This window comes from Sinocyclocheilus rhinocerous, unplaced genomic scaffold (genome assembly GCF_001515625.1).
Source record: "Sinocyclocheilus rhinocerous isolate Xijiao unplaced genomic scaffold, SAMN03320098_v1.1 scaffold1341, whole genome shotgun sequence".
Lineage (NCBI taxonomy): Eukaryota > Metazoa > Chordata > Actinopteri > Cypriniformes > Cyprinidae > Sinocyclocheilus > Sinocyclocheilus rhinocerous.
The window spans coordinates 121288-143911 of record NW_015637670.1 but is presented as its reverse complement, the minus strand read 5'-3'; the positions used below and the strand labels follow the sequence as shown (position 1 = coordinate 143911).

Sequence of the window (22624 nt, the reverse complement as noted above, 5' to 3'; positions counted from 1 at the left end):
AAAAGCTAGGTGTGCTGTGATTGGCCAGCTATTCAGTGCGTTGTGATTGGCCGAATACCTCAAGCGTGTGACGGAAATGTTACGTCCCTTACCATATTGTGATGCCGTGTCCCGGAGCGATGAGACAAAAACATTAAAACCCATTATAAACGAGGCATTTTTGCATCCAGTGGGGACATAATTACGGATTATAACGACTTATAATATAATGACTTATACTGTCTTTTAACCCGTTGCGTTGCGTATCGCACAGCGTTAACATAAAACCATGTCTGCATTTGTGATCGGAGAAATTACAAGCAACAAGCGCTACTCTACACTGCTCAAAACTCGCATTTGAATCATCAGTGGCAAATTATTTAAATATGAAAACGTACTTACAGGCTGTGAGTCAGAACAGCCGGCATTGTAGTCTACTCTCCCAGGATCAGGAAACAGTCCTCCATAAAATGTGCTGCACACATCTGAATATTTGGGTTGAAGTGTTCTGGAACAGTGTTGTAAATACAACTTAACCACTGATTTCTAGTCGTGTCCTCTTTTGGAAGACCAAACAAAGTAGTTTCACTTTCGCAACAAAACACACAGCGTCTTCACAAAATGGTGTTTTTCACAAAAAAGTTACGCCTTCTTCTTTTGTGTGAACATTTGGGCGGTGTTATGCAAATCTTCCCACACAGTGATGTAGATATGTGGGGGCGTGTTTAAAAGAGCCGTTTTAGGAGGGCGTGGACGAGTCTTAACTTTTATAAAGAATATCTCTTTGGGTTTGAGACTTTAGTCTTTGCAACTTTAGCGATCTTATCTATTCACGAACAGCTTGTAACACTCCAAAGAGAAAGGAAAACTTGAAATCGCATCATGACCCCTTTAAAATATAATTTTATAAAATAGCAAAAACTACTGTACAGGGAGTTGATGTTGCCATTTGTCTCTCTGTAGATAATTGACGGAGAAGGAGAGGCAGCGCTGACAAGACAAATGATCACGGCGAACTTCCCAGACATCCAGCAGCTAGTTGGGAATTCCCTCTACATTTCAGCCAGTGTTTTAACAGAAACTGGTAAGAGCCAGACCGAACTGAGAGTCTGTGTGGTGGGTTGAGAGTTGGATTTTAGCTTGAGAGTTGCTGGAAGGTTTTTATATTTTACCAGCTCAAAAGGAGACTTATGTGATTTTGTCTAGAGTTGATTTCACCTCAGAAAACGCCTGATGACTCTGTTTGTGTGCGTTTTTCAGGCAGTGAAATGGTAGAAGCGCATAAGAAAGGCATTCATATTGTGACGTCACCGTACACCATTCTCTTCAAAAGAACACCACACTTCTTCAAACCTGGGATGCCTTTTGATGTCTCGGTATGAAAAAAAATCACTAAACATTTAAGAATGAGATCATACTCACCTCTACTGAGTTACGATACACTGTGATATTGTTTATATACGATGAAATTCTTTATAATTTCTTATTAAGGTCTATGTAACAAATCCTGACCAAACACCTGCTAAAAATGTGGAAGTGGAGGTCAATCCTGGAGGGGTCAAAGGTCGAACAAGAGCCAATGGCATCGCGAAAGTTACTGTCAACACTCCGGGAGGATCTTCCACACTGGAGATCACCGTAAGACCTGAGCTTAAATGAAACATCTCAAAGTCTTTATCACTTTTTGAAATTTTGCAAACCAACAAAATCAATATGTTTATGTCCAGGCAAAGACCAAAGATCCACAAATAAGAGATGAACAGCAGGCAGTGAAGAAGATGACGGCTCAGGCCTACATTCCCAAAGGCGGCTCCAACAACTACCTGCACATCGGCATTGATGCTGCAGAGCTTCAGATTGGTGATCAAATGAAAGTCAATCTGAATCTAGGAAACAGCCCTGGAGGGAAAAAACAGGATTTCACCTATATGGTGAGGAACACATGACACAGTTATCGCTCATGCGCTACTTTGTGCGTCCTAGTTGTTTGATACAAATGGTGCTTTTTTACCTCTATTTAGGGATGAATTACTGTACAAATTGTAGTCATATTTATGCAAGCACTATGAACATTTTTTTGAAAGCCTACACCAGTGCTGGAGTGTGACTGCCTAAGCATATCTATCTCATCACTTACAAATTGGGAACTTGACCATTGACCATGAACCATTTTGCCAGACTGTTGGGCAACGTGAGAAATCAAACATGCTCTCCTGTCTGTCTCTAATAGTGTTAAAATTGCATCATTTTAGCACAGCATTTTTTGTCTTTTTTCTGGAATATAAATATTTTATGTTAAAATAGTTTATCAGAGTTTTATTGATTTATATCAATTAAAAGCTATTTTAATCAGGGGCCAAGCATCGAAGGTCCGTAGACATCTATTGCAATCATTAATCTTCCTCTTCTTCCATTTTTCTATGGCAGCCCATAGAACCATATGGTAAAAATGTGTGAAATGCTTGGCTCAAGCTGATTCAATTGCAAGCCATGGCATCCTTTTCTGCCATTTTGAATCTTCAGAAAACCCTTCTTTTTGTGGAGTCCTCCTAGACCATTTGTCCAATTTTAACAAAAATATATCCACATCATCATCAGACCATGCCAACAACAAATGTTGTTGATTAGCCAAACCATTCTCAAATAACACGCAAACAAATTTAACAAAGAGCGAAAATGGATGTAAAGCTGTGTCTCTGCAAAGCTTTAGTGTATTCAGACCAAACTTGGTGTGTGTTATAATGACCATGACCAGGGGTTACCTGCACAGTTTTGGCATAGCGCCATCTAGTGGTCAGAAGATATGTAAAATGTTTATATTTGCTTACAACTTAACGGTTTGGCCAAAAATCACAAGACTGGTTTCTTTAGAGTCGGGGTAACATACCAAGTCGAACTATACCCAATTTTCCCAGGCTGGCCATTTTGAGCATCTGCCACTTTGACGTTTCGGGGCAAATCTATAATGCAATTTGAAAACATGCAAATAACTTTTGATTAGTTTTGCCTATTGTCATGGATCTGGAAGATTCCTTGGATCATCCCAATAACATTGATAATATCAATTAAGCCATTATGGGCCGAATTTACTGTCCGGCATTTTGATTTTCTTTGAAAACCTATGTGAAAACTAAAAGCTTTCATATATTAACATCAAACTTAATTTTGTGACAATGTCACATTACACTGACCACAGCACATCAATTTGGTAACAGCGCCACATATTGGTCAAACTGATAAACCATTAAATCATATTCCTAGTGATTGTATTCGTGATTTTTCAGCGATTTTGACTAAATCATCATGTCTTTAATTACTAATTGATGCAGTTGGTCTGATGCTCCCTGACATGCTTAGCTCCTCATTTTGCCTCTGTTGTGCTTGGCTCCTTGCTGTTTTGTAGTTTATTTTTTATATATTGAATTGTACCTAACTATGTTTACAAATGTGTAGCTGGCAGAGTCATTATAGTTAACTACAAATAAAAACAATTTAAAAAATAATGTAAAATTTAGACTAATTGCTAGCATTTCTCATTTTCATTTAGTTTACTCTGTACTTAACTAAAACTGAAATAAAAATGAACAAAAACTATATACATAAGAAAAACAAATAAAATGACAAAAACACAACAAACTTTCTAAAACACAGTGAATATAAAAATCTATTCAAGTAATTCATGCTGTCTGTATTTGTCATTATTCCCACAGATCTTGAGTAAAGGTCAGATTGTTAGAGTGGAAAGGTTTAAGATGACAGGACAATCTCTAGTGACTCTGTCTCTGTCTGTAACCAAAGAAATGGTGCCGTCCTTCCGCTTTGTGGCTTATTACAATGTGGACTCGTCTGAGGTGGTGTCTGATTCAGTCTGGGTCGACATGAAGGACACGTGCATGGGAACAGTGAGTGAACCCAGAAACCATGAGCATGAGGAGTGCCTGTAGAAACCATCAGCATTTATGAGCATGTTCTCACTTCTTTTAATCGCAGCTCAAAGTCGAGGTGAAGGACCCGACACTATATGGCCCAGGAGATCAGCTCAGCTTGAAAATCACTGGAGACCCTGGAGCTAAAGTCGGGCTGGTTGCTGTAGATAAGGGTGTCTATGTCCTTAACGACAAGAACAGACTGACTCAGACTAAGGTAATTAACCTCACATACAATAACCTCAGTAATTCCAGACTTAAAATGACCTGGTCTCTTGTTGCTTTAGATCTGGGACATCATAGAGAAGCATGACACCGGCTGTACAGCAGGAGGTGGGAGGGACAGTATGGGGGTTTTCACAGATGCAGGTCTGATGTTTGAGTCCAACACTGCAGGAGGAACCAACACCAGAACAAGTACTTGAACAGTTAATTTAGCTGGAATTGAAGTGTCAGTGTTGTCATGCTCTGCATTCTCAAACACATCTGTCATGATCTTGTAGATATTGAGTGTCCTGTCCCACCTAAGAGAAAACGCCGAGCACAGAGTCTTCTGCAGGTCACCACTACGCTGGGTAAGGAAGCTGTTTATAAAACCTGGCTAAGTGTGATTTATCAAATTGCAAAGGCTGCGATTTAATTCAGTTATATTTCAGAGTGTTCTTTTACACACGAGCAGCCAATGATCCGGTGTTTTCAGTGTCTCAGCTCACATTAAACGCTGCCCCATATGAACTCATCTTTGCATCTGCTCTGAGTCTGGGTTGCTTGTAACGTGCACTTGGGATTGAAACATGCACCAACCATCATCCCAAACATGTAATGAGAAGCGCTTATGAACAAAAGAGAAGCTTTCAAGGGCTTTCTGCAGTTTTGCATCAAAATAAAAGTTTGATGGTTTAATGTTTGAAAATGAAGAAATTAAGATCTTTTTTTTTATTTTTGAGTAATAATAATAATTATTATTATCATTTTATAGCCATAACAAAACTTGTGCCAAATAGTGCAGCCCTACATTTTTTAAAATATTTTTAAATTTTTATCAGAAAAAAAAAAAAATCACAATTAGATTTTTCTCCTAAGTCGTGCAGCCCTTTTTATGCTGTTCCTCTCCTTATGTCCTCATTGTTTCTACACTATCATTGTCTTCTCAGCTGGTCAGTACTCTGGTGATCTGAAGAAGTGCTGTGTGGACGGATTGCAAGATAATATACTCGGCTACTCCTGTGAACGGCGAGCTTCATACATCATAGATGAAGATGAATGTGTTAAGGCCTTCCTGCACTGCTGCAAGGAGATGCAACGCCACAAGGCTGACTTCGCAGAGAAAGAGTTTTTTCTGGCCCGCAGTGAGATTTTAGCCTCATTTGCAAAATACATTCACACAGCTCTCCAACACAGTGATTTCAGCAAGAGAATTATCCGCCTACCTAACTCTCAAATGCTTCGTTATTGCTTTTTCAAGCTAAATGGCATTTTCGCATTATGATAACATAGAAACAGTTGTAAAGTTTGAGAGTGCCTGTGGGTGAATTATAGCAACAATGTTATGATCACAAATTCTCATTTTATTACATTTCAACAGAGAATACACGTATCATTAGTGTGATTTCAGATGAATTGCTTTAATAATATCACTTCAATTGAACTTGCATCTAATACTTTACTGTAGCTTAAATTTGAAGTAATGCTATATATATATATATATATATATATATATATATATATATATTACTTAAGCACACTTAATGTGATGCTTCTTTTAGAGACTGCAGTTCTCTGCAAATACAGACATACACAAGGCACACAAAAGCAGATTGAACAGTATGAAGACTGGCGTAAAAACAGTAATATTGTGAAATAGTATTACAATCTAAAATAACTGGTTTCTATGTGAATATTTTGCAAACTGTGTTTCAAGCTAAATGGCATTTTCGCATTATGATAACATAGAAACAGTTGTAAAGTTTGAGAGTGCCTGTGGGTGAATTATAGCAACAATGTTATGATCACAAATTCTCATTTTATTACATTTCAACAGAGAATACACGTATCATTAGTGTGATTTCAGATGAATTGCTTTAATAATATCACTTCAATTGAACTTGCATCTAGTCTTCAGCGTCACATGATTCTTCAGAAATCATTCTAATATGCTGATTTGCTGCTCAAGAAACATTTCTGATTCTGTTGAAAACAGTTGTGCTGCTGAATATTTTTTGTGGAAACTGTGATACATTTTATTTTTAAGGATTCTTTGATAAATAGAAAGTTCAAAAGAACAGCAGTTTTTTTTTTTTTTTTTTACATTTGATCTATGCGTCCAAAAAATTGCAAACTGCAAATCTTTGAATAGTAGTGCATACTAGTTGGTTTCTTGTTCAGGTGAAGAAGATGATTTTGATGAGGAACTAGGTGAAGTGATGGTACGCACACAGTTTCCTGAAAGCTGGCTTTGGGAGGAGATCGATCTTCCTCACTGCCCACAAAACCAGTTGTGGTGAGAAAATGTTTTATGATATATTCATCTACAAATAAATCAAAAACTTTTGTGGGAACCAAGATGTTGTTCTTTCAACAAGTTGAAACAAGTTTGGACACAGTTTTATCAGCTATAAATTAGTGATATTCTTTCATCATTTTTAAGGTAAATCCTCAAATGAAAACTATAGTGGCAGTGAGCAAATAAGTGTCTGCAGTAATATTTGTTTGAAAATTCTTGGAGGGACTGGCTGTAGATGTTGAAGAGATTTGACCATGACAGTGTCTTGGTTTGTGTCTAGCGCTGAAACATCTACCTTAAGAACTGGAATATTCCTTAAAGACTCCATCACAACCTGGCAGATCACAGCCATCAGCCTGTCCAAGACCCTTGGTAAAAAGACGCTCTTGTTCTTTTTTTATATATTATTATTTGCTGTTCTTTGACGCTCCCTTTGTTTCTCTGCAGGAATGTGTGTGGCTGATCCTTATGAGATCACTGTTAGGAAAGATTTTTTTATCGATCTGAAGATGCCTTATTCAGCGGTGCACAATGAACAACTGGAAATAAAGGCTGTTCTTCACAATTACAGCAATCAGAAGTTGAAAGTATGTGCAGTTTTACTGGCACGGTACATTGTACTAATCCTGTAAAACCTACTGTTTCGTATTTGATACGCAGATTTCTAAGGCCTCTAAATGATCGACATGATCAAAACGTTGCTGTTGAAGCTGTCGCACACAATCTACTACATGCCTTCTGTCGTCTGATTGATAGTTTAGACTGTTTTAGTAAGTAAAAGGCCTTTTAGCATAATTGTAAAATCGTCCACCTTCAGCTTGTGCTTTACATGTTTTTTATAAAGTAAATGTAAGAATATCTTTGATATTAGTAGTATTTCAAGATGAACATTTACTGGACTGAAGCAACTCAGGTTTACTTACTCATTTTTTAGAAAAATTGTGAATATGACAATCAGGCTTTTGAGGAACGTTTGTTTGTCCATCTGTCAATAATCAACGTATTGCATTGCATTATATGTTTTCAAACTACAGAGATTTGATCATAAAACTAAGCATTTAATTATTATTATTGGGAGATATAGAGTGACAGCTGTTATTTATATCATTTTATGTAAGCGTCTGCTATACTGTTATAAAGATCTCATTGATTTGCATTACGAGCATCAGAATTTCATCTTACTTTTTGCTCATATAAATATCAGCAGCTGCATCAAATTGCATATTTATGCTCAGTTTTGGCCTCTGAATAAAACTGAGGTGGGTTTTTTTTTTACTATTTTTTTCATGCTTTACGAGGTTAAACTGTACAGCAGTGGACTGGACTGAACTGTACGGTTTCTCCACATGCTTAAGATCTTTTTTTTTTTTGTCTTATACCAGACGGTGCAAATTAGATTTAAGACATCAGAGGGTGTTTGCAGCAGTGCCAGCAAAAAACAGAAAGGCAGGGTAACCGTTTCTGTTGGCCCCATGTCCTCCGTAGCCATCCCTGTCATCATCATCCCCATGGAGCTGAAAGAGCAGTGGATCGAAGCTGAAGCATACAGCTCGAATCGCAATGACGCAATTAGAAAGAATCTGAAGGTGGTGGTGAGTCTGCCATGTCAACATTTAGAGGAAGGCTCTGGTGATTTCTGCAGGAACCAATCACTTTATTCACTTTATTTCGAGATTTTCAATGCGTCCACCAAGTTGCATTTGTGTCCGTCTTTCTTTCAGCCTGAAGGTGTGCTAACCGAAGTCCGGGAGAGAATTGTGGAGATCAACCCATCCGAGCATCCAGGTGCAGCTTCTTTAGAAACACTGAATATGCAGTGAAAATGTTTGCAAATGACAGCTGAAATCCTCTTTAAACACCGTATGTCCTCTTGACTGAACAGGCGGCTCGCAGGTCGTGTCTATGAGGAGCGACATCCCACGCCGGAAGGTTCCAAACACACCTGCTTCCACAGTGATCACAGTGATAGGTGAAAATCTCATTGCACTGTCCTTCTCTGAGGCATGTATTGGGCCCTATGAAATCCATTTTTATTTTTTCCCAAATTCCTTTTTTATTTTTATTTTTTTTCTGGATTCAATTTTAATGGTTGATTTTTAGTCATCAAAAAGCATGTCTAATTCATTGATATCATGAGACTTTATTAAAAGTGTTTGATTCATTGTACAGCACTACTTTTGATTTATTCATCCAAAATGTGCCAACTTCTGTGACATTCCACGTTGTTCCATTTCCATTTTCTATGTCTTGATTCTGTGATTCCGGACACAGAAATCATAGGACCCTTGGTATATCAGTTCATACATGGTGCGATGGCGCGCACCAACCAGACTGGTGTCAATATGACTTACAAAACCCAATCGCAGTCGTTTACCTTCCATGTTTGCAGGTGAGGAGATAACGCGCACAGTCGAGCAGGCCATCAGTGGACATTTTATGGGTCAGCTCATTGTCCAGCCCAATGGATGTGGAGAGCAGAACATGATCTATATGACTCTACCTCTCATTGCCACTCATTATCTGGACAGCACAAAGCAGTGGGAGGCTGTTGGCATGGAGCGCCGTAATGAAGCCGTCAACCATATCAGAACAGGTCAGCTGACTGCCCTCAGCATCACCTTTTAATGTTTTCCCAGTGGTTAAATTGAGTGCAGAATGTCCAGGATTTTTTTGTTGGGGGTGCTAAGGGAGGGCTTAACAGTTCAGAGGGGGTGCTAAACAACTAATTAAAATGAGTGAAAGTAATGAACGCCTATAAGCTTCAGCTATCTAAATAGCATACAAATTCAGCCACCTTGTGTTTTACAGCAGCTTCGAAAAAGGCAAATAAAAAAAAAAATGTCTGTGGTATTAAACTTCTCATATGCCACTGTTATTAGTAATATAACTTCTAATGCCAACTGCCAAATATGACACTTACAAATTAATGCAGTTTATGAGCGCACAAAGAAAAGAGAGAAAGTAGGGATTTTTTTTTTCATTTTTTAATGTTTTATTTTATGCATTTATTTATTTATTTATTTTTACACATATCTTTTTAGTAATTTTTTTCTGACCATCAAGTGTCAGTCACTCTCAATGTCAAATGGCAGGAAAACATGGTAAATTCTAACCATATTTTACAATAGATAACGTGCCGACAATTCATACAACTATTTCCACACAGTGGCATAGCGGACAGGCACGCACTGCGGGGGGGCCGCGATAACCTCCCCGTGCTGAAATGCATCGTATCATGTGTCAACGATAGCTTACAAAACCCAATCGCAGTCGTTTACCTTCCATGTTTGCAGGTGAGGAGATAACGCGCACAGTCGAGCAGGCCATCAGTGGACATTTTATGGGTCAGCTCATTGTCCAGCCCAATGGATGTGGAGAGCAGAACATGATCTATATGACTCTACCTCTCATTGCCACTCATTATCTGGACAGCACAAAGCAGTGGGAGGCTGTTGGCATGGAGCGCCGTAATGAAGCCGTCAACCATATCAGAACAGGTCAGCTGACTGCCCTCAGAATCACCTTTTAATGTTTTCCCAGTGGTTAAATTGAGTGCAGAATGTCCAGGATTTTTTTGTTGGGGGTGCTAAGGGAGGGCTTAACAGTTCAGAGGGGGTGCTAAACAACTAATTAAAATGAGTGAAAGTAATGAACGCCTATAAGCTTCAGCTATCTAAATAGCATACAAATTCAGCCACCTTGTGTTTTACAGCAGCTTCGAAAAAGGCAAATAAAAATGCCACTGTTATTAGTAATATAACTTCTAATGCCAACTGCCAAATATGACACTTACAAATTAATGCAGTTTATGAGCGCACAAAGAAAAGAGAGAAAGTAGGGATTTTTTTTTTCATTTTTTAATGTTTTATTTTATGCATTTATTTATTTATTTATTTTTACACATATCTTTTTAGTAATTTTTTTCTGACCATCAAGTGTCAGTCACTCTCAATGTCAAATGGCAGGAAAACATGGTAAATTCTAACCATGTTTTACAATAGATAACGTGCCGACAATTCATACAACTATTTCCACAGAGTGGCATAGCGGACAGGCACGCACTGCGGGGGGGCCGCGATAACCTCCCCGTGCTGAAATGCATCGTATCATGTGTCAACGATAGCCAGAGATATTGTCAAAAGCATCAAACATTGGCAATATTAAAAGGATTTAGCATTTCCAATTAATGTAGGCCTGTTTAATTCTTATTATTATAAGGCATAAGCTATTATTATTATTATTATTAGGTTACTTTTATTATTAAATTATATGAATGTATTGCTCCGCAATAATTTAATAGCGCATCACCACATGACGCGCTGTGAGGATAATTAAAATTTAGACTATTAGCTTACTCCTCATTGAAAATGTTTTTAAAAAGTTTTTATTTTTTTTAAACAGATCTATTAATTTATACAATTGAATTATAGGCCTATAATTAAAATTATTAACACTGCAGTCATCAATGAAAACTAAGAGCAGCTTTATTTCGTGCACCGATTTTTCAAAAACAACCTGTTTAACGCGAAATACGTTTCTTCTAATGTTTTTCACTATACGGGCGACAAGAGAAATATTAAGGGAATAATTTAAGGCAGTTATATACCGTTATCAGCATATGTTGAAGTAGTTTTGTCTCTCGTTGTCTCAGAGAATATGCGCCGTTAATGCAGCGCTAGAAAGTTCCATCAGTTTTTTTACTTTCACTTTCTCTATAGTGAATTGAATAACTCTTGCGCACAGTTTGCACATTGCTTGCTTGTGTTGCTTGACCCCTCCCCCATAATATAAATTGTTTATAGGCCACATATTAGGCACTTTTTTTTTATGAAGTAGTTTCGTCTCTCGTTGTCTCAGAGAATATGCACCGTTAATGCGGCATTAGAAAGCTCCATCAGTTTTTTTACTTTCACTTTCTCTATAGTGAATTGAATAACTCTTGCGCACAGTTTGCACATTGCTTGCTTGTGTTGCTTGACCCCTCCCCCATAATATAAATTGTTTATAGGCCACATATTAGGGACTTTTTTTTTAGGTTTTTAATGTTTAGTTTTCAATGTTAATGAAAGTGACACCAAAAAACAGGAACATCATTAGGAAATCCTTAGGGGGCTAAGCAAGTTTCTGATGGGGCTATAGCCCCGTAAAGCCCCGCCTTAGCGCCGCCACTGAGAATGTCCACCACTATGTGATTAATTTGTTGTTTGTTGTTGTCAAGGCTATCAGCGGGAGTTGACCTTCCGTAAAGGTGATGGGTCATATGGTGCCTGGATACATGTGCCGAGCAGCACATGGTGAGATAATGCAGATTATTTACAGATAATGATTGTTTTTCTTGCATGTTTCTTGTATTATGCTTAAGCTGGCTTTCTCTCTTGCGTCCATTTTCAGGCTGACAGCATATGTGGCTAAAGTGTTCGCGATGGCCAGTGATCTGATTGTCATAGAGGAGAATGTGATCTGCAGCGCCCTCACCTGGCTGGCCACAAAAAAACAGACGTCAGATGGCGCATTTAAAGAAGATGCGCCCGTGTATCACAGCGAGATGGTTGTAAGTTAAATTTTTGGCAAAATTCCCCTTCAAAAATCATGCACAACTTTCAGATCCGTTGCGCTCTGGCGATTCCCAGCTTCTGGTCCTGTTCCCCTCTATCTTCTCCCATTGTGTCCTACTCCTGTCAAAATAAAGGTGAAAAAGCCCATAAATATATCTTTAAAGAAAAGGAAAAAAAATCAAGTACAATCAACAGGTAGGTGCCTCTAGTAATCTGAAAGTCATGGCTTTATGTGGAATACATCATGCAGGGCTCAACGCTAAGGATTTTTTCTACTGGTCCAGTTGGGACAGTGGTTCAAATGTTTACTTTTTACTTCACTTTTTTGTAAAAAAAGAAAAAAGAAACAGTTGTTGTTATGGTTGTTTTTGACCCCTTTTATCTTGTATTCTAATAAATAGGCTTATATGATACCACAATTTCAAATACCAGTTAAATTTTACAATTCTCAGTTTCAATTTCAATCATTATTAAGGACAAGTGAGCAGATGGTAACAAATTAACAAATAACAAGCAATAGCACATAATAAATAAATAGAATAAAGATACAAATTAAACAATGCTTTGGGTTTTTAGGTTTGTATGTGTTCAGCTACAGAAATGAATAATCAAATGTAAATTAACATTGCATATCCTTCACTGTATAAATTAAATATAGATTAATCCTTGTTAAAGCTACAAAAGTTATTCAGCCAAGAGCAGTGAGTGATTTTATTGTATTTATTTGTTTCTGGATTAACATTAAGGACACCAACAGCAGCTGGTAAATTAGGTGCGGACACTTTAAGAGACAATGCTATGGATCAAATATAATACACATCCTTTTTTCTCAACTGTTTATGTTCACTTAAGACATAACTAACTGTTTTCGAGGATACTCGCCAAGACGGGTATTTTGTATGTATTTGTCCATTCACTGTCCATCCTCATTCATTGTCCATCACAAGAAGACGAGGAAAGAAACTCGATTTGGTGCTCGCACGTTGCCTGAGACGCGGCTTTATGTGTGCGCGCTGTGCTCACAGAACACACTGAATGGAGTTGTTATTTGTGTCTTCTTGCCCTTGAACGCTTTAAAATCAATTGAATGTTTCAATTGGCTAGGCTTAAAAACACATGCAAATCATAAACTTTCATGATGACGCAGCAGTGAAAAATCCGTCAGCTGTCCCAAACATCTTTCACGCTGACTCCAGGCCACTGGGCAGTCCTTATTGTCGAGCCCTGTTATGTTACTGTAATTGCAAAAATTAATTCACAAATGAAACCCAAATTCTTTTTGCACCAGAAAGAAGTAGCTGGATAGATAGAATATGTGAAAGTCTGCCAAACCATGGGCTGTTCCTTGCCGTGTGTAGCACTCTACATATTTTTCAGAAGCATCCCGACATTCTTGTTACATCATTATACAACATCTTATTATTTGAGTTTATGTCAATTCCAGGGTAATGTACGCGGGAAAGATGCCGATACCTCTCTAACTGCATTTGTCCTGACTGCAATGCAAGAGGGGAGCAAGATCTGTGCTAGATCTGTAAGTGTGATTCCTGGAAACAGCTCTACGATACGTCATCTTCATCTCGAGCACGTCTCACTCAGTCTCTCTCTCTATACTAGAATCTTCAGAGCAGTATGAACAGAGCCATTGATTACCTGCTGCTGAGAGTTCACAGCCTGACCAGCACTTATGCTGTCGCTATGACTTCTTATGCTTTAGCCCATGCTGGAAAACTCAATAAAGACATCTTGAAGAGTTATTCCACTAAAAGCAAAGGTCAGTAACATTACAGTCTGTCAAAACTCAGCGAATGTCTAGTAGCATGAAGGTGAGATTCAATACAATTGAGGTCACTTCTCCATGGCAAACGCTTGTGAGATAATTGTACCAGGTTTGTTATAGTTAACTAAAACTGAAATCATGAAACAAAAAATTTTTTGTTACTTGAAATAAAATAAATGCTAACTGAAATAAAAAATATATATATTTAAAAAATATATATTTTCAGCTAGTTGACAATAAAAACATTTATCATTTTCATTTTGTTTAACGTGATGTACCTGAAATAGCTAAAACTGAAATAAAAATTAATAAAATCTATATAGACTATATACAACTTTTACTAAAATTAAATTGAAAACTGAAAATATAAAAATAATAACTAATAACTAATACCAACTACTAATATAAACTATAATAGTAATTTTAATATTAGTAATGATACTAAAATAACACTGTGTTGTACACTATACCTGTAAAAACAGTAAGTTTGAACTTTGTCAACTGGTATAATATTTGAATAATAGCTGAACTTCCTAGTAAGGTCTCATCCAAAATGTGAAATAGGGTGAATAAATGCATTTGTGATGATAATGAGAAAAGCTTTCTCTCTCTCTCTCTCTCTCTCTCTCTCTCTCAATTCAATTCAATTCAATTCAATTCAAATGAGCTTTATTGGCATGACTGTGGAACAGCACAATGTTGCCAAAGCAATAAACAGCGAACAAGTTATACAGGCATATAAATAGTAAAAAAAACAACAACAAAAAAAACGTCTCTCTCTCTCTATTGTAAGGGTATGCTTTAAACACATGTTTGATGTTTATTTCAAAATGTTAACACTTTTATTACTTTTCAAATCAAAAATGAGTATTGTGATGCACAATATTATAAAAAAAATCAAAACTGTGATATCACATTTTGCTTATACCCACTTTTAGATGGAGTATTTTGGCAAGTTCCTGGGGAGCACCATCACTCTCTAGAGGCCACAGGTTATGCCGTGCTTGCCTTGGTGATGGCAAAGGATTTCGAGAGCGCTGGACTGGCAGTGCGTTGGCTGGGAAAGCAACAATCCCGCTATGGGGGTTACGGCACAACGCAGGTATTTTAAGTGACAAATGAATAATTGTCACAGGTTAGTGGCTGCAATGAAGGAGATTCTTAGGAAGACTTTTTAGTATCACGCAAAACATTAAACAAGAGAAAATACCACTATAACACAAACTAACAGAATTAATGCAGGACAAAGGGAAACTCGAAACTGAGGGCTTAAATACTAATGAGAACAAAGGAAGAACCAAACAAGACGCACCTGAACTGAGGACTCAAATTAATCGGCAACCATAGAAACAAACAGGCAGGGAACCTAGGAGAGCAGAACTAGAAACTCAGACAAGAACAGAACAGGAAAACCGACCAACAACTCTAAACAAACTGAAAATGTGACAATAATTTTGTGAACTGATTGATTTATATAGTTTACAATGTATGTTGTCCTCCTTATTTTGTGCAACCCTGTAATTTAAGGCGATACTGCGCTTTTTTTGATATACCAATGAAATGTCCCTTATATCTACGCACTTTAAAAACATCCATGTGCTGACATTTTCACCTGACTGAGAAATCCTCCAGAAGTTTTGAATGTCTGAATAGGTGTGAAATGCAAATTAGATTTTAGTGTATATTGTGTTCCATGTCAGAAAATCAAATGGGTTCCAAATTGTCATTTTTATGCTAAAAGTTCATTGTAAAGGTAATGAGAGTTAAATATGGCAGCAGTGAGACTACTTGGTGGTGGAGGATGAAAGTCACTGGAGTGATGTCCATTGATGTCCAATACAAAAATGACCATGTCTTTTACCTTCATACCGCAAAAGTTTTTTTTTTTTCTCATCTTATTACCTGTCTGTTTAGGCAACGATCATGGTCTTCCAAGCCGTGGCTGAGTACCGCATTCAGGTTAAGAAGGTAGACATTAATTTGAACCTGGAGCTCGCTGTGCAGGAGAGAAAAGAGAAAACCAGAATCGCTATAAGACCGTCCAACCTTCACCTTTCACGCTCAGACAAGGTCTGGAAATATGAAGGAATGTTTGCACCCTTAATGCTGAGAAATAGAATTAAAATGTTGTTCAATGCACATTTACACCATACACAGTCTAATTCACATGTTGTTTGTATTAACTGATTCACTTAAAAGTGTGTTTTCTTTATCTGTCTGCTTCATGGACTGAATGCCACAGTTTGACATTACAAGGAATTTCAATATCACAGCTCAAGGGACTGGGGTGGCCATGCTCTCGGTGAGTATTCATGAACGCGCTCATGATGTCTTCACCAGCATGTTGTTCTGTGTTCAAGAGCTCCTGTCCTTTCCTCTCAGGTCTTTTATGTGTATTATGCTCTGCCTGAAGAGAAAGACTACGACTGTAATGCATTTGATCTCAGTGTAAAGATGGAGAAAGAGTCTGCAGGTAGGATTTATGAGGAGAACGAGACACAAGTGTAATTCAAATGGCTTTGTTGTAAAATAAGGTTGAATTATGATGATATATTTTTGTCCGTAGTGTCCTATGATGGAGCCTCTGAAAGCTACCAGATCACCATTGAATACATGTGAGTATACAACTATTCTAACTTTAACACAACACTTAACTTTAACACTTTGCACAAAGGGAAGCTGCGATGTATGATTTTACACTTTAACCCAACCTGCAAATAGATTATTGATGCATTATTACATCATATTAATTCTCCTTTGCAGTTTCAAAGACCCTTTAAGAAGCTCAACCATGTCTATTTTGGACATTGGCCTGCTGACAGGGTTCAAAGTGGATGAACATGATCTTTCAAAGGTAAATAAACGGCATCAAGGATTGTGAAAGTTCATAAAATCATAAATAAAATCTAACACATTCACTTGAATTCAATTCAATGAACATAATGGACATTTGATACACTATCAAATGATTTTCTCTTATGATTTGGCCAACAGTTATCCAGTGGTAAGGATAAGTACATTCAGAGCTTTGAGTTGAACAAGGAGCTGTCAGAGCGAGGATCTCTTATCATCTACATAGATAAGGTACACTGTAGGGCTGTCAAAATGGCTGAAAAACTAAATTTGAGTTTTGTACTTAAATGTTATTAAAAAAAATTCGAATTATATTCGAATTTAAAATGCATAATTTCAGTTAGGGTGAAGAAAAGCTTTTGGCTTCTCTTCTGAGGCCACAAGAGGGCGCATCGAGCAAAATATTACTAATGCACGATTATTCAAAGCATAATAACATGACTCTCTGTGAAAAAAAGTGCATAATGTTTAAAATAATGTTTATAAACCAATTATAATTAATTATGTTGCTTAAACAACTATAAACAAAACAGCATCATGAATGTATTCATAGTTTAATACAAAGGGCGGAAAGCCAATCACACAGAGTACGTTTTTCATTTTTCAGACGCGAGTGCAACGGTGATAGATGTCCATTTGGAAAATGCGCAAAATATGCGTTCTGTGTGGCCGGCTTGGTTTCAGTTTTGATGTAAACAAGATCTTCTCCGCATTTGATGTTTTTTTGATGTCCGCATTGATGTTTTTTCAATGATGTTTATTGATGTATTTTCCTGCAATATTTGTAATTAACAATGCAGCAGCGCCGCATCTAGTGGCTTCAACTGGATAGGCTAACAAAAACATTAAAATGCAATTACATCGTCATCGTCATCGCATCTTGTGAGCCTCTGATAAGGCTGCCTCCTTAACGCACACCTAAAATTGGAATGCAACGTTTTTGCATTCGAATGTGGATTTTTATTTTAAATTCGACGAATATTCGAAATTCTAATTTTTTTTTTTGACAGCCCTAGTACACTGCCACTATTCCCATATGTGTTGTGTTTTTATTTCTATTTTTTGCATGTTGTGGATATGCTACTGATTTTTTTTCTCCTTTACTATGAGCAATTTGGTGAATTGCTGTTTGGTGTAGTGATTGCTCATGATAATAACTTTGTACTTAATGTCTTATTAGGTTTCTAATAAAGAGAAGGAAAGGGTTGTCTTCAGAATGCACAAGATCAATGAAGTGGGAATGCTGCAGCCCGCTGGAGTTACTGTGTACGAGTACAACGCTCCGGGTGTGTGATGTTGCAGTTGCCAACACATATGTATCTAAGAGTACTAGAAAAGAAATGCATCTAACTATTTCTTCAGTAAATTTCACAATGTACACAAAAATTCACATTTTAGCAGTAGATTCTGTGATAAATCACTGTCAGTTACTTAAAACAACTCAAGAATAAAGAATTAAGAACAAAATTGTACTTGCGTTCCACTGAAATAAAAAGTTAATTGCACAGATAGAAAAAATGAACATTGGCGCTATTCCCTTATGCAAATGGCAATGCTTATTAAAGAACACAAATCCATATGACTGACCATTTTGACGTATTGTGTAGGACAAATTCTACTGGCATATTTAATCTAACCTGCATATTTTGACAGATAAGCGTTGCGTGAAGTTCTACCATCCTCATAAGAAAGATGGATCGCTGAACAGACTCTGCCATGAGGACCTGTGCCAGTGTGCTGAAGGTTCGTACACTTGAAATGCAAGATGAATATACAACATGCTTAAAAAGTATCATTTTATGAAGTCCCCATGAGAAAAACGAATGAAATATCCTAACAGAGAACTGCAGTTTGCAAAAGAATGAACACATAGATGAGGAGAATCGTGAAGAAAAGGCCTGTGAACGTGAAGTGGAATACGGTAAACACCTTGAATGCTTGACTTATTGTAGCAGTAGAGAAAGTTAGATCACATCTTGTACAATATATTTCCCTTTCAGGACTGTCTTATTTTCCTAATGAAGACCCAGTAAGGGTCATTTCTTGCCAGTGGAGCTGTTATGTACAGTAGATGATCATGTAATGCATTTGTCTTGCAGTTTATAAAACCAGGGTGTTGGAAATGGGCTTGTCATTGCATGCGGACATCTATAACATGACAATTGAGCAAGTGCTGAAGGAAGGTATGGGTTGCCATTTTCCTTCTGATTTACTGTGGCAGTAGCGAAAGCTGGACATGAAAGATGCCGTTTAATCTGTGAATCATGACTCTGGATTGTGACTGGTCCATTGCACTGGCTTCATCTTGTGTCTGTGTTTGTTTTTAGGCTCTGATACAGATGTGGAAGGAAGTATGAGATCGTTCTTGGCTCATCCTTTCTGTAGAGATTTTCTGAAATTTGAAAAAGGCAAGACGTACCTGATCATGGGCCAAACCAAAACCCTTCCAAGGATTGGCGGAAAGTATGACATTCAGTATGGATTATGTGGAATTGGCTGATCTTGTAGTTTAGTGCACTCTTATTATATATCTGCTATACGGATGCTCCTAATGAAAAACGTTCTCACTCTTCTCAATCATCTCAGGTTGAGGTACCACTTGGGCGAGGACACCTGGATTGAATATTGGCCAACAGAAAAGGAGGCCCAGACATCAAAACATCGAGCAAAGTATATTGGCATCACCGCACTGGCCAAGAAGCTTCAATCTGGATGCTCCACTTAAAGATTTTCATGAGCTTAAAATTCATTTACTGTTCTATACCATCCTTACAGCCACAACTTTGCTTTTAATTATAGTATGTTGTCAGATAAATATTTGCTTACTTTTTGTTTTAAGGTTCATGCAGTATGCTCAATTCACTTAAATGAGTTCAACCTAAGGTCTGTCAAGTGAAATATAATAATTTCAAGCCATTTGTCAAATAAAATTTGCAAACATAAAACAGTCTTTATTTTTTATTCTTTGCATACCAAAAAAGAAAAGAAAAAGAATCTATTTCCAAAAACCTTACCAGAGAATTAATTGAAAAAAAAGCAAGGAAACCTAAGCAGATTACTGCCATGATACTGTACAGTATATGAGACTATAATCAGACAATATAAATGTATTTAACAGGTTGATCATGCGCTATAATAAGGAGTAGATTTGTCAAGGTAAGTGCCAACAAAATGCCAAAGAGGACCGCTTTTCTGCTTTCACCTGGTTGATTTGTTAAAGGCTTTATTTCAACCGACCATATTTACTTGGTTATATTTAAAGCTCACTTGGATTTGTTCTTAGATGACGATTTGGTACCTTGAAAGTCTGTCTGGAAGCATTTTCCTCAGGAGCTTCCTTGATACACTTGCTGTCTGATGGATGGGGCAACAAGGTTTCAGTGTTTAGGAAGAAAAATAAATGAGAAAGTTTGTTGTGTCACTAATAAAGCATGCTGGACTTGTTGCCAGATAATCTGTAGATTTTTTTTTTTTTTAAAGGAGTACTTTTATTCATCAGAATCTGTTTGCTTATTTATTTATTTGTTTATTCACTTTTTTTTTTTTTTGTATCTTCTGGATCCTTGCTGTAAAATTAAAAACTTACGGCATGCAAGCTTTTTCCAAGAAATTTCCGAGAAAAATCCAGAAAGACTTTGTTCAACATCTTAAATAAAACCAGCTGAAACTGAAAAGTTTTCCAGCCCGGACTGATCAATAGAAGAGCAGTAGGTTTACCAAAGGTTGCATTTGCACAACAGGTCATTTACGGGAAATCTCACCACAGTGAACTCTGTTCTTTACCACAAACAGCTCCACAACATTCTCGTTTTCTGATCAAAGTAACCCATTAGATTGACAGCGTTGAATTTAAAGCCAGTTCTCACAACGAACGAAAAATATAACAATGATAACTCTATTAGTATCCACACCAATGGACGACACCTGTTTATTCTAGTGCGCACTTTAAAGTAGGCAGGATTTATCGGCTGAAACCCCACACCCCTGAAATCTGCCTCTTCTGTCAGTTTTAAAGCACTATAATACCATTTTAAAGGAAGAAAGACAATAAATTATGCATTTATTTGAATACATAAACATTATTTCCATCACTAAAGTGCATGAATTCAAATAGGAATTTTTGGCAGTCGCGGGTTCAGGTAAAAGTGCACTCGTGATTTGAGTCTGTACAAACATGAAAACAGTCAGACACACAAACAGACAAAGATGGAGGTGAAGCTGCTCTTTCTGACTGTTGTTCTTCTCTCCTCGCCGCTCCTCACACTATGCGACCCACTGTGAGTATCAAACACACCGTTTTATTAATAGGTTATTAATTTGTGTGTGTTTATTATTAGTTAAGTTCGGGGATACTAGCTTAGTACCTATAGGTTTAGAGGTTCAGTCACACAAATGTCTGTTTTGTATGGCAGTGGTTTTGTAGGTTGGTTTCAGACACCAACAACAAAGTTACTTTCCAGTGGGGCATGTTGTCAAGTGTTTTATTTGAATTTTAATATTTGTTATTTATTTAATTTGTTAAAATGTGATTTTAATGTAATGCAATTGAATTGACCAAAACATTTTTGTTGGATATTTAGTTTTGTATGTCACCTTTTGCATTTCTGCAGTTTCATGAAGTTTGACTTTTATTCGATTGTTCATATATTGCTTAAACAGATTCTGTGACAACTTACTCCACATACTGTGACCGTTCTGTTCTATGCTATTGTGGCATGTTGTCACCAGAGCTGGGTAGTAACTGATTACACATAATCTGGATTACGTAATCAGATTCCAAAAGTTAAGTAATTAGATTCAATTACATTTTAAAATACTCGAGATCAGACTACAGTTACTTTTTTATTGATTACATAATTACTTATTATTCACACAATAGCAATAAATGATTCAGAACTAATTGATTTTCCCTAATCCTTCTTTTTCATCTTTTTTCCTTTCTAAAATAGCCCACTGTTTGTATACACTCAGGAAGTCTTCCAGTTTTGCGGACATTCACACAAAAAACAGTCATTAGTCAGGTGGCTGTAATTGCACAGAAAACTGAGAGGCCACACATTTGACCACTGGGTTTACAAAAATCATTTCAGTATTAAGAAGAGTTTTCTCAGTATTTCAACATTGCATCAACTATTGATAAAGAGGAATTATTTTTTATTTGATTAATCTCTCAGTGGGTTATTCAACCATGTATTACTGTCTACACAAACATTACTATGTCTATTACTGTCTAAGGTATCTGTAGCAAATTAGCTCAAAAGGGAAATGTATATAAATAATTACAATTAATTATGATTAATTACAATTATTTATATCAGCTGCCAGTAGTAACTGTAGCAGAATTAAATTGCCCTCAACTAATCTGTTCGTCCTGCGAACATTCAGTGTAAATTCATATCAACTCTAGGAAAGGATATTTCCGTGGCCACAGAAAATACTTTCTTACAGTATTAATGCATTAGAGCATATAGCGAGGATCAAAATCGTAAAGGGAAATTCATTTGCAAGGCAGAATCAGAAACTCGTGTAATTTATGTGCACAATAGTTTTATTAACTAAACACTAACACAAACTAGTCTAACAAACAAACAAACAAACAATCACTCATACATGGGAAAGGGCAAATGAGGCGTGATGGATGAAACCATCAGGAAAACCAGAGAATGAAGCTATGAAAAGAGTCAGTTAACCACCTGAGTGAAACCATCAGCGCCGTTTTAGAACGGGGTCTACAGCTTATACTAAACCTCTGTTTCGTTTAGTTAAATGTACGATACTTGCATTGCCTTGGCCTGGAACGAGCGTACGGATGCAGTCTCGGATGAAAGTCTTGATGGTTTGGAGGTTTTGGACTTGCGATCACGTTCTTCCGGGTTTGAAGAGTGATGAACTCCAAAGATGTTCTGACTCGATGGTGATTGGGAATTTCTTCCCAGTGGAAAGTGAACAAGAGCTAAGAGAGACATCAGCTGAGATCCTAGGATCTTAGGTGAATGGAAAATCAAGGCCCGAGGCCTGGCGCAGACTT

At 37.1% G+C, this 22624-nt stretch overlaps 3 protein-coding genes across 3 annotated transcripts in view; all 3 read left to right on the top strand.

The window, feature by feature from the left end:
* Nucleotides 1–1197, top strand: part of LOC107749247 (complement C3-like) — a 31491-nt gene extending 30294 nt beyond the window's left edge. The window contains exon 43 of the mRNA XM_016564343.1: nucleotides 1186–1197. The gene's annotated coding sequence lies outside the window, so the exon portion shown is untranslated. The remainder of the gene's footprint in view (nucleotides 1–1185) is intronic.
* c3a.5 (complement C3a, tandem duplicate 5) overlaps nucleotides 1–19535 on the top strand; it is a 22285-nt gene extending 2750 nt beyond the window's left edge. The window contains exons 9-41 of the mRNA XM_016564344.1: nucleotides 943–1063; nucleotides 1240–1355; nucleotides 1471–1617; nucleotides 1707–1910; nucleotides 3690–3881; nucleotides 3970–4122; nucleotides 4193–4322; nucleotides 4409–4480; nucleotides 5060–5254; nucleotides 6291–6405; nucleotides 6689–6780; nucleotides 6856–6995; nucleotides 7791–8000; nucleotides 8130–8193; nucleotides 8291–8377; nucleotides 8798–9001; nucleotides 11627–11702; nucleotides 11800–11959; nucleotides 13408–13497; nucleotides 13581–13737; nucleotides 14682–14845; nucleotides 15658–15813; nucleotides 15986–16045; nucleotides 16126–16216; nucleotides 16310–16358; nucleotides 16507–16597; nucleotides 16738–16827; nucleotides 17777–17882; nucleotides 18250–18339; nucleotides 18437–18517; nucleotides 18696–18779; nucleotides 18924–19059; nucleotides 19183–19535. Of these exons, the coding sequence (XP_016419830.1) occupies nucleotides 943–1063; nucleotides 1240–1355; nucleotides 1471–1617; nucleotides 1707–1910; nucleotides 3690–3881; nucleotides 3970–4122; nucleotides 4193–4322; nucleotides 4409–4480; nucleotides 5060–5254; nucleotides 6291–6405; nucleotides 6689–6780; nucleotides 6856–6995; nucleotides 7791–8000; nucleotides 8130–8193; nucleotides 8291–8377; nucleotides 8798–9001; nucleotides 11627–11702; nucleotides 11800–11959; nucleotides 13408–13497; nucleotides 13581–13737; nucleotides 14682–14845; nucleotides 15658–15813; nucleotides 15986–16045; nucleotides 16126–16216; nucleotides 16310–16358; nucleotides 16507–16597; nucleotides 16738–16827; nucleotides 17777–17882; nucleotides 18250–18339; nucleotides 18437–18517; nucleotides 18696–18779; nucleotides 18924–19059; nucleotides 19183–19321 (4062 nt within the window). The 3' untranslated portion in view covers nucleotides 19322–19535. The remainder of the gene's footprint in view (nucleotides 1–942; nucleotides 1064–1239; nucleotides 1356–1470; nucleotides 1618–1706; nucleotides 1911–3689; nucleotides 3882–3969; nucleotides 4123–4192; nucleotides 4323–4408; nucleotides 4481–5059; nucleotides 5255–6290; nucleotides 6406–6688; nucleotides 6781–6855; nucleotides 6996–7790; nucleotides 8001–8129; nucleotides 8194–8290; nucleotides 8378–8797; nucleotides 9002–11626; nucleotides 11703–11799; nucleotides 11960–13407; nucleotides 13498–13580; nucleotides 13738–14681; nucleotides 14846–15657; nucleotides 15814–15985; nucleotides 16046–16125; nucleotides 16217–16309; nucleotides 16359–16506; nucleotides 16598–16737; nucleotides 16828–17776; nucleotides 17883–18249; nucleotides 18340–18436; nucleotides 18518–18695; nucleotides 18780–18923; nucleotides 19060–19182) is intronic.
* Nucleotides 19536–20778: 1243 nt separating this feature from the next.
* Nucleotides 20779–22624, top strand: part of c3a.6 (complement C3a, tandem duplicate 6) — a 29034-nt gene continuing 27188 nt past the window's right edge. The window contains exon 1 of the mRNA XM_016564351.1: nucleotides 20779–20873. Within this exon, the coding sequence (XP_016419837.1) occupies nucleotides 20803–20873 (71 nt within the window). The 5' untranslated portion in view covers nucleotides 20779–20802. The remainder of the gene's footprint in view (nucleotides 20874–22624) is intronic.